This window comes from Garra rufa, chromosome 15, assembly GCF_049309525.1.
Source record: "Garra rufa chromosome 15, GarRuf1.0, whole genome shotgun sequence".
NCBI lineage: Eukaryota > Metazoa > Chordata > Actinopteri > Cypriniformes > Cyprinidae > Garra > Garra rufa.
In genome coordinates, this window is record NC_133375.1 from 34,344,711 (window position 1) to 34,356,875 (window position 12,165).

Sequence of the window (12,165 nt, forward strand, 5' to 3'; positions counted from 1 at the left end):
TATTTATATTTTTATTTAATTTTTTAATAAATGGTCAGTAAAAAATGTGTTTAATCCTCAGAAATTTTATTTGTTTATTTATTTTTAATAAATGGTCAGTGAAAAAGTGTTTAATCCTCAAAAAACAAACATTATTTATTCAGAATAAATAGTCAGTTTTATTATTATTATTATTATTATTATTATTATTATTATTATTATTATTATTATTATTATTTTAATAAATGTCAGTGAAAAGAGGTGTTTAATCCTTAGAAAAAATATTATTATTATTTTTAAATAAATGTCAGTGAAAAGAGGTGTTTAATCCTCAGAAAAACAAACATTATTTATTTATTTAATGGTCCAAAAAGAGGTGTTTAATCCTCAAAAATTGTATTTATTTATTTATTTATTTTTAATAAATGGTCATGAAAAGAGGTGCTTTATACATTTATTTATTTTATATTTTAGTGTTTAATCCTCAGAAAAATGCTGATTTATGAGGTGTGCAATAAATATTATAGTTTAAACAAACTAATAAACAACTCGTTTAAAACCATGACAACGTATTGCAGGTAACATGGTTGCACATTTATCCTAAATGAAAGGTTTACTCAAAAGGTCTCTAGTGATTCAAACATTGAACAGAAACAGGAGTTATTATAACTTTGTACAACTTTGCAAAAGCTTTCGTCATTTGACTAATTTTCTTGTAAGAATTTATTAAAGTATAAAACATGTTTCTATTAATAATTTTGATTGTTTTAATCTATTATTTACAAGCTGTAGTATTTAATTTCTCATCGCGCCGCTGTTAGAAACTACAAATCCCGTCGTCCCCTCAGCGTCAGTGACGTCACTGGAGCGCCAGTGTTTGCGGACGCAGAAGCCATGGCGGACGTTATGAATGTTGGTGTGAATTTAGAAGCGTTTTCTCAAGCGATAAATGCCATCCAGGCTCTTCGATCGAGTGTCACCAGGGTGTTCGATTCTCTTAAAGATGGGATGAAAAATAAGGAGACCCTTGAAGGGCGGGAGAAAGTCTTTATAACTGAATTCCAAGATAACTTACAGTCAGTCAATCGCGATTTAAAGTGAGTTAATTGTCTGACCATTTACTAACCTTGTGTTATAACGATAGCAACAGTCACTGGCAAAATGCAAACTTTTATTGTAATAAATCAGGTAACATGATACTACCCACTGATGTCAGCATGAAAAGCGATTATGACAAATTCTGAAATTCTATATTAACTTATTCTGATTTTAATGTAGTATTATCGTATGTTTTTCTAAATAATGACTGACGTCTTTTTAATTATGGCTTACAAAGTCAAAATTAGCTTTATTTTAGCTTGACTTTGAGAGCTATAATTAAAAGATATACCCCCAGTTTCATAAACAAGGCTTAAGCCTAGTCCTAGAATAAAATGTAAGCCTGAGCTGTTTCAACTGAAAGAAACTTGCACTGACTGATCTATAAATATATCAGTGCCTTTGTTTTGTCTTTAGATGCACACCAGTAATGTTTTTTTCTAAGCATGTTTATAAAAATTACTTAAATGTGCTAATTCAACAATGGTCTAATCCTGGTTTAGTCTAAGCCCTGTCTGTGAAACTGGGCCATAGTGTCATTTTAATGAGTAAAGTGTGACATTGGTTTTATTATGGATGTTAAACATATAAATTATACCAGCCTGACTTTTGTTTCTTGTTTCTGCAGTGAACTGGAGCGTCTTAGCACCTTGGTTGGCAGGCCGTCTGAGAGCCACCCCTTACACAACAGCGGTCTGCTCAGTTTAGACCCCGTACAGGACAAAACCCCTCTGTACAGCCAGCTGCTCCAGGCTTACAAATGGTCCAATAAAGTAAGTTGTCAGCATTTTGCTGATTCGCTTTGTTTTATGGATTTTACATGCAACATGCACAGGTGATTTAAAAGGAATGGAGTGAAAGTAATGTGTAAGTGATGAATGTGCTAAATGGTCTATTCAGACTTCAGCCATACGTCACTCTAGAAATATATTCAATACTGAATGACGCATTAAAGGGTCACCTTGATGTGGTCCAGGGTTTCCATGGTCTTGGACAATGTTAAAATGGTTATTCCTAAGCCTTGAAAAGGTATATATTGCTTAAAATGTGAGACTTTCCTTTTAAATGTTTAAGTAAGATGACTGTTATGCTAATCAAGGCAACATTTATTTAATCAAAATACAGTGTAAAAAAAAAAGTTACCTAAAAGAACTGTTTTCTATTTTAATATATTTAAAAATGTAATTTATTTCTCTGATGGCAAAGCTTAATTTTCAGCATTATTATTATTACTCTGTCACATGATCCTTCAGAAATCATTCTATAATCATAATATGCTGATTTGTTGTTCAAGAAACATTTATTATTGTTATTGGTGTTATATTTTTGTGGAAACCATGATACTGTGATATATTTTGTGTTCTTTGATCAATAGAAAGTTCACAAGAACAACATTTATTTGAAATATAAGTATTTTGTGACTTTGCTATTCCTCACTATTGATCAATTTAATGGATCCTTGCTGAATAAAATAAACAGTTTTAACCAAACTTTTAAACGGTATATGAATAGAAATCATAAATAGTTGGAAAGGCAATGGAAAAGTCATGAAAGTGTCTGAAATTCTCATTGGTGAAACATTCCGTAGATGAAAGTATTTTGTTTATAGTGGTTATATTTGATATGTGTCAATTCTAAAGTGTGATTTCTCTTCAAAGTTTTATTTACATTGGTCACTGCAAAAAAATGCAATGGTAGTTACTGAAGAGTGTCTTGAATATTAAAACATGAAGGACAGATTTTTTTTTCCCTAGATAAAACTGAGCTTCAGTGCCTGGAGGTTTTTAGTCTCAGCCTCAGACATCACGCCCACAGAACGTTGGCTAAACGTCTGATGCATATAGTACACTTAACTGGAAACACTTCAGGAATGTCGAAGTCGTCATCTGATTAGTTGAATTTGACTGGATTTCCGGGAGACGCGAGTGTCACGTTTATTTTTGGTCCGCCGGGAAACAAAGCGCAGACTGATTTACTCGGCGTTTTGCTCAAATGTGCTTATGCTGACGCCATTGTTGTTATACACATTTGCAACGTTCGCGAACAAATTACTGACTTACTGCTTGTTCTCCCTCTTCTTTGTTATCTTTCAATGCTGGTTATTTCAATGATGACTGACTTGTTGCACGTCAGTCTGTTGTTGAGGGGGCATTTCCAGGCAACGAAACGTGACGCTGAACGAAACGAACTGTGATTGGTTGTTTGACATGTCATGAAAGCTGCCATGAATTCCAGACCTTCAGCCGTCAGTCTAGGTGGTTTTTGACAATATCTGTTTCATTTTTTCCCAAATTCAGTTTTAAATAGTTTTTACAAATTATTTTTTCATTTTAATTTTTCTGGATTCAGTTTTTTCCATTTTAATTTTTTTAGACTCTGTTTTAATGGTTAAATTAAAATATCAATCAAAACGTGTGTTTAATTAATTGAAATCATAAAACTTAGACTATTTAACAGCAATTTATTAAAAGTTTAATGAAAAGGCCAATAAGGCCCTATGAAATATATTGAATATATATATATATTTTTTTTCCATTAATTGTCTGGATTCCATTTTAATGGTTTCATTAATCAAAAGCATCTCCTATGAATTGATGGAAAAAAAAATGTGGAAAAAAATATTACTCATCTTTTATTTACTTTTGAACAAAAGGTGGCATGTTCAAAATTATTCATACCCTTCTCAATAATCAATAAAAGCCTTTTTTGGCTATTACAGCAATGAAACGCTTTCTATAATTGTCTACACTGGTATTTTTGCCCATTCATCTTTAGCGATGAGCTCCAACTTTTACAGGTTGGAGGGTCTCCTTGCCATCACCCTGATCTTTAGCTCCCTCCACAGATTCTCAATTGGATTTAAGTCAGGACTCTGGCTGGGCCACTGCAAAACATTAATGTTTTGTCTGGTAACCATTTCTTCACTACTTTTGCTGTGTGTTTTGGGTCGTTGTCATGCTGAAATGTCCACTGGTGCCCAAGGCCAAGTTTCTCTGTAGACTGCCTGATGTTGTTGTTGTTGTTGTTGTTGAATTTTTATGCATTGCTCCTTTTTCATGGTGCTGTTCACTGTGATTAGGTTCTCTAGTCCACCGGCTGAAAAACACCCCCAAAACATTAGGTTCCTACCACCATGTTTGACAGTGAGGATGGTGTTCTTAGGGTTGAAGGCTTCTCCTTTTTTACGCAAATAAAGGCAACATCATTATCGCAAAACAATTTAATTTTTGTTTCATCTGACCATAAAACAGAGGACCAGGGGCCTGTTTCAATAAGGAGGTTCAACCAACTCTGAGTTAAAACTTGAACTCTGAGTTGACTTACCCTGAGATGGGAAACTCTGAGTTTTCGGTTACAGAACAGCTGAAATGAGTTAGTTCAATCCACTCTGAGTAGGTTGACTCTGAGTTTAGTGCTTGCAGCTTGACTATGAAAAGCCCTGATCAATGGAGCTCCGAAATTATGATTCACCATGGCAACCGCTCCCGCCAAAAAAACCTCTGCATATTTCGAGCCAATGCTTAACTTTAATTCTTAATAATTATTAAGAATATAATTATTTAATTATTAATAATTAGAATATCAAAGGTAAAAACTGGCAGAACGGTAAGTTACTGAACTATTAATTTTCATGGTATCAAACAGGCAAAAAAATAAAATAAAATAAAATAAAAAATAATAATTAGAAGAAGAAAACAGCTAAACATGGAAGTAACCATAATTCAACCAGGTAAAGCTTTAAGCAGAAAGGGTTCATGAGTGTAGGCTACATGATTTTACAAATATTTGACATTAAAATGTGTCATATAAAAAAACAATTATGTGTCTAATTTCACTTTGCAGCAGCTTTTTCCACATAGTCTAATGCTCTTTCACAAAATGAAATGTTCTCTAATCCAAACGGTTGCATTTCTTAATTAGAGTAATGAAATGAAGCCAACAGCATGAAGGCTCGCAAAATGATGAAGAACAGATGAAGAGGAGATGGAAGTATTGGAAGAATATTAAAATCCAACATGAAAAAAAAAGAATAAAAGTTGCATTTGTGCATTTATAGGAAAAAAAGATGACCTAGTAAATTTAACAGCTGTGGTGGTGGTTATATATATATATATTATACATTTTCATCTGCCATTCTTCCATTCCATACAGCAATCAGCTTCATATTTGATGGCTTTATGCTCAGTAGGCAATGACACTGAAATTCTCAGAAAGAGCATTAGAGCAAGGCACACTTTCTTTACCGCTCTGCATACAGTGTCTGTACTAATGTGCTCTGACTACCATTTAAAAATGACACAGGTCAAATAAATACACATGTCTAATCAAAATAATCCTATACTATATGATAAATAATAATCTTATTTATGAAAGGACATGCCATTTTTGTCACTTTGACAGTGTCTGCATGATGAAAATATGTGCAATAAATTAATGCACCTAAAAATGCTTTTCTTACTTAGTATTGTCTTGTTGTTTCCAATTTAAAAAAAAAATAAATAAATCAAAATGTCTTTCTTTTTCCTGTCAAAAAGGTTTTTGAAAAAAACATTCCAGGATTTTTCTCCAATTTTCGATGGGAGCCAACAGGTTGAAGGTCCAAATTTCAGTTTCACTGCACCTTCAGAGGGCTCTACATGATCCCAGCCAAGGAATAAGGGTCACTGGAAACTTCAACTTCAACCCATTGTAGTCCACTATATGCAAAAATCCTGGAATATTTTCCTCAAAAACTTTACTTTTTTTTTTTTTATTTGAAGAAAGAAAGACATGAACATCTTGGATTACATGGGGGTGAGTAAATTATCAGGACATATTTTCTCTGCAAGTGAAGTTGTCTTAAGTTGAATATATATTTAATTAAACATTCTGATGAAACTGTTCCATGTTCTTCATCAGCACAGTATTTTAAATGTAATTGTGCTGTATTTCTTAAAAAAAAAAGCTAAAAATTTAAAATGTACATTTTATATGGCATTTGTAAAGACTTTGTATTTTGTCTTTTAAATAAAACTGTCCATTTTCCACCTTGAGCATGCTTTGAAACTTTATTGAAGGTTTTTTTTATTGTAATGATTTGTAAAATAACAGTGTTTCTCTGTAGAACATTTAGTGCTTTTATTGTAGTAATCTAGGTAAAATCTGTCAAATAAGGGTTTTACACTGTAAAAAAACAGTCAAACCACTGGCAGATACAGCTGCCAAAAAAACCCCACAAAGTTAAGTAAAATATTGTAACTGAAACAAGGGAAATTTTGTAAAATAAAGGTTTTATACTGTAAAAAAGGTCCCGTAAAAAAACGGTCAAATGACTGGAAGCTGTGTCTGCCAAACAAAAAATTTAAAATTAAAGTTAAATATCATAATTGAAACAACGAAAAATCTGTAAAATAACTTTTTTCTGTAAAAACTTCTCTCTGTAAAATTATTGTTTTTGCACTTTATTTCATTTTTTATATTTTTTTACAGTGTACAGTGTAAGGTGTTTATTTAATCTTTTAAGTGTATTTTTCTTATTTTGCATATTATCTGTCAATTGGGTAAGAAAAATAATCTTGTTTCCAGTTGCATTAAGATTATTTTTCATGTTTTAAGTAAAATGCACTAAATTTACATTCCAAAACACTCATTAAGAAAAGCATTTTTGAAGCATAAATGAATGAATGATGTATTTAAACATCACTTGCGCTTTAAAAAGGGGGAGGAGACCGAAAGAAACTCTGGGTTTACCGAAGAAAACCTGCTCCCGACCAGGTTAGGTTCACAGAGTAAGTTGCCATGGTAACTGACTCTGAGTATAAGTTACCTCTCTTTCAGAAACGGGCTTGACTTACTCTGCTTTCTCAGGTTTAACATACCTCCCATTCTGAAACCGAAAACCCAGAGTTTCCCTCATTTCAGGGTTAACATACTCAGAGTTTTCACTTAACCTCCTTTCTGAAACGGGCCCCAGAAGTCTTTTTCTTTGTCCAGATGAGCATTTGCAAAGGCCAAGTGGGCTTTTGTGTGCATTATGTGGAGAAGTGGTGTCCTCCTTGGTCTGCGTCCGTGGAACCCAGCTGTGTGCAGTGTCTGTGGACTGTCTGCCTTGCTGCCTTGTCTTTTTTGCCTCTCTCACTATCCTCCTGGCCAGCACAGGTGTCACTTTTGGCTTCCGACCACATCCTCTGAGATTTTTCACAGTGCGGGACGTCTTGTATTTTTTTAATAATACTTTGCACTGTAGCCACTGGAACTTCAAAACATTTAGATATGGTCTTATAGCCCTTTCCTGACGTGTGAGCAGCCACAATGCGCAGCCGCAGGTCCTCAGTGAGCTCCTTTGTTTTAGCCATGAGTCATGACTGTCCACAAACCAACAGCAGGGAGCTTCTGTTTTTCACCTGTTGATTAAAACAGCTGTTCCCAATGAATCAGGGTAATTAGGATGCATTAGAACAGCTTGGACTATTTGGAATGGTTTAGAACTTTGGACTTTCCCATAGACTGTGACAGTTTGCAAAGAGTATAAATAATTTTGGACATGCCCCTTTTTGTTCAAATGTAAATAAAAGCTGAGAAATATATTTTTTTCCACAATGATGCCTCTTGTACATCATCTTATTATCTTTTGGGAGAAGCCTGTGTCATTTCCGGTCAAAAAGAAACTTGCTGGTTGTTTGAAAGTAACTTTAAGTCACAATTTGCTAGGGCTGTGAATCATTTCGGGCTTGACTATATATATATATATATATATATATATATTTCACACACACTTGTTTTTTTATGTATTATGTTTTTCAGAAATACTGTGTTGTGTATTTACACTTTTATGGTAAATTATTATTCTGATAAATATTCCTTAAAAGATGTTTAATAATAGTTTTATTTTTAGTACTAGTACTGTCAATACATTAAGACTCTTCAAACTAAACCAAACTTTAAACTTAAGTTTCTGTTTGTAATTGATATGACGATACTTTTTCTCAAAAGAAACAAAAAAAAAATGAAAAATGTATCCATTAAGAAGTAAAGCTCCCACTGGGGGGTTTAAGCTCTGGACACCTGACAAACAGAAAGCTAGTGGAGGCTAGTTACCAATGAAAGACAAGGCAAATGTCAAAATTAAATGTTTTCAGGATCAATAACCAGTGGGAAAATATCACAGACTTTAATGCTTAATGACTCGAGAGGAGCAAAAATCATGATCATGATTAAAATATGACAACTTATGCAGTCCTAGTCTTTCGTATGTAAACAAAAGTGCATACTGTAGTTTCTTTGGGTTCTGCACAGATGTGTATCATCATATACAGTTGCAATCGAAATGATTCAACCCCCTTGACATGCAAGACATTTTGTTCCAGATAATTTGTTTTTCTAAAAACAAATCTACAAAGGCATTAGGACACTATTAGATAAAGTATTTGAATACACATTTGAGTAATTCTGAGAACATAAATTGATAAATAATGGAAAAAAAATCAAATTGGCTCTAAACGTTCATGTTCAAAATTATTCAACCCCCAAAAGTAAAATTTGGTGCAGAATCTTTTAATATTCAAAACCACAAATAAACGCAGTTTGAAAGTGTTTAGAAGTGTTGATCACCTCTCTACTGCAATCTTGGACCATTCCTCGGCTGAAAAAGCTTTTAGATCACAAATAATCTTTGGTTTTCACTTTGCCACTACTTTCTTCAAATTCGACCAAATATTTTCAATGAGAATTAAATCTGGAGACTGAACAGGCCACTCATGAACATTCTGTGACTGATCCCTGAACCAAGCACAAGTAGATTTGGGTGTTTACTTTGGGATGATTGTCCTGCAGGAAAGTCCATTGATCATCATCTTCGGTCTTTGCATCAAAGACATCACAATTCTTGGCAAAATGTCCTGATACTTCAATGAATCCATGGTTTCCTTCATACGCTCATGGTTTCCACTTCATGCTACAGTAAAACAAACCCATAATTGGACCAGTTCACCTCCATGTTTGATCATGGAGATAGTGTTCTTCTGCTCATTAGTTTTCCCTTTTTTGCACCAGACATACGGCTGATCTATACGCCCAAATGTTCTAGTTTGGTCACATCACTCCATAAAACATTCTTCCAGAACTCCACAGGTCTATCCAAATGAATTTTAGCATATTCAAGCTGACCTTTTTGTTCTTCTTGATCAAAAATGGTATTCGCCAAGATGCCCCAACATGAAAGCCATGCTTGTCTTATGTTCATCTTCTACTCTGGAATGAAATATTTTTCCTCCTTTCATTGGGCAATCTCAGCAAGTCTTTGGCTGTACATTGCAGGTTTCTCAGTTGCTCTAGTCAAATATTTTATGAAATTGTGCATTTTTGGTTCAACACCCTCAACGGTTTTCTGGTACAACACACTTTAAACTGAGGAATAAGGCTTTTAATGGCTTAGAAATCTTCACGTAGCCTTAGAATTTCTAATACAATAAAACTATTTCTTCTCTATAACTTTTGTGAAAGCTCTGTTGACTTTACCATATTTGCTACTCAACTTCAGCACATGCATGGGATAAATGTATAGAAGTGTAACATCTCAAGCTGATTCAGTTTTTTTAATAGTTTCTAAAGGCTTAATTGTGTTTTAGGACAATTTTGTTCCCTACCACAAAAATAAATGACTTAAAACAGCAATGTTAAACAGGGGTTGAATAATTATGACAGCTGTGTTATTAAAAAAAATCCTAGAACTCAATTACATTACATTACATATTGACATTGTCACCTTTAATATGCCAGTACACTGTTGTAGATGCAATTTTTATAAAGTCCTGAAACTTCAGACAAGCTTTTATTTGTAAAGTACTGCAGTCTCTGGGGGGTTGAATAATTTTGATTGCAACTGTAGTTAAAAATATATGTTGTGCATTTAGTGTTTGTTTGAATTTGACTTAGTACCTGTGGACATCGCATTGGTTTGTCGTCCTTTAGTTTGAAAGATGCTTCACATCCATTCATGAATTCCAGACAAACATGAATACGAGGCTTTTACATCATCATGGGCGTCAGACTCAGATGAGACAAGGAATTGAATATCATCTTGCATCTAATAATACTTTAATACTATAATCAAGAGGAAGCAGGTCTACAGTTTGATGATCTAATTCGCAGTGCATCAATGAGACGCATTATAGCTTGTATCTGTGATTTGTTTAAAGCAATGTGAGAAGTTGCAAATGTAAAAAAGCTCGCCAAGTCCATCTGCCTAATTCGACAGCAAATAGAGTTGTGCTACTTCTTGCTTCGCAAATCATCTTTTGTTCCTGAAAAAGCTGTAAAATTTTGTTCTCTTTGGATCAAGGTCCTCGAGCGAATCCTCTCAACAGAACGCGCACCACGTCTTGCCAGAAGAGCACACACTTGAGATTCAATAGATGTGGGTGTTCTCACAGCAGAACCAACATTTGCTCAATATCCATTACGGCTGAGTGCTTTGACTTCTTTTGATCTTGAGTAGGTCTTCTGTCCTAAGTGTTATTGAACACGATTTGCTATTCTTACTGTAAACGCAATTTCACAGGATGCCTGCGCTCTGTTCTTGAGTTCTTTGATGCTCTGCCCTTAGGTGATGCAGGTAGCATTATGATAGACCAGGAAACACACTCTTTATTAGTTTTTTTGGAAACATTGCACAAGGCTACGGTTTGATTCTTAATTTTGGAGGTTTAAGTAATGGGTTATTAAAGGGTGAAGAGTGTTTTGCAGCACCAGTTCGCCTGTTCCAGGTTTTCTGCTTCAATTGGTGAATGTGTCGCCTGTTCCAGGTTTTCTGCTTCAATTGGTGAATGTGTCACAGGTTTTTTTTTTTTTTTTTTTGCAGAATAACTGGGGTTAAAGTGCTTAATCAATAGCAGCTACTCATCAGTTGCTCTCTCCACACTGTGTGTTTAATAGTAGGTGTATGCAGGTCAGTTTCCTTGAACGAAATTCTTTTCACCATTGCACAGAAAAGCTCTTGAAAGATCACTGCTAGATGCCCTTTTTTAAAAATCGTTCAAATTAAGGAAACTTTTTTGGGTTGCGGGTTCGAGTCTCAGGTCCGGCAGGGATTGTAGGTGGGGGGAGTGAATGTACAGCGCTCTCTCCACCCTCAATACCACGACTGAGGTGAGTCCCTTGAGCAAGGCACCGATCCCCCAACTGCTCCCTGGGCGCCGCAGCAATGGCTGCCCACTGCTCCGGGTGTGTGTTCACTACTGTGTGTGTTCACTACTGTCTGTGTGCACTTGGATGGGTTAAATGCAGAGCACAAATTCCTAGTATGGGTCACCATACTTGGCCTCACTTCACCTCCTTTCCTTTCCTTCCTCCTTTTTTTTTCATATTGAATTTAATTGTTTTGTTTCTTCTTGCTCAGAGGTGCCTTTATTTACTTGATTTTTATTCCTTTTTTTCCAGTTTGTGCATCCCTTTCTTTTTATGGAATGTACAGTTGGTGCCATATTCATTTTTTTAGACATTCGACTAATAGACCTAAAAACAGTAATATTGTGAAATATTATTAAAGTTTAAAATAATACTTTTCTATTTTAATATATTTTAAAATATAATTTATTCTTGTGATGCAAAGCTGAATTTTCATCAGCCATTACTCCAGTCTTCAGTGTCACATGATCCTTCAGAAGTCATTGTAATATGCTGATTTATTACTTTTATTAGCAATGTTGGAAACAGTTGTGATGCTTAAGAATTTTTGGAACCTGTAATACTTTTTTTCAGGATGAAAAATTGGTGAATAAAAATGCATTCAAATTCAAAATTAAAATTTTTCCAACAATATAAGTCTTTGCTATCAATTTTATCAATTTAACACATCCTTGGTGAATAAAAATATTAATTTCTTTAAAAAAAACAACTGTTTTCAACAACAATAATAAATCAGCATATTAGAATGATTTCTGAAGGATCATTTGACACTGAAGACTGGAGTGATGATGCTGAAAATGTAGCTTTGCTTCACAAAAATAAATTACATTTTAAAACAGTTATTTTATGTTGAAATAATATTTGACATTATTAAATGTTTTCCAGATTTCTGATCAAATAAATGCAGCCTTTATTAGGATAAGA

At 34.1% G+C, this 12,165-nt stretch overlaps 1 protein-coding gene across 1 annotated transcript in view; it reads left to right on the forward strand.

Moving 5' to 3' along the window:
* The first annotated feature begins 870 nt into the window (after positions 1–870).
* Positions 871–12,165, forward strand: part of med27 (mediator complex subunit 27) — a 98,198-nt gene continuing 86,903 nt past the window's right edge. Inside the window, exons 1-2 of the mRNA XM_073819448.1 lie at positions 871–1,076; positions 1,706–1,850. Of these exons, the coding sequence (XP_073675549.1) occupies positions 874–1,076; positions 1,706–1,850 (348 nt within the window). The 5' untranslated portion in view covers positions 871–873. The remainder of the gene's footprint in view (positions 1,077–1,705; positions 1,851–12,165) is intronic.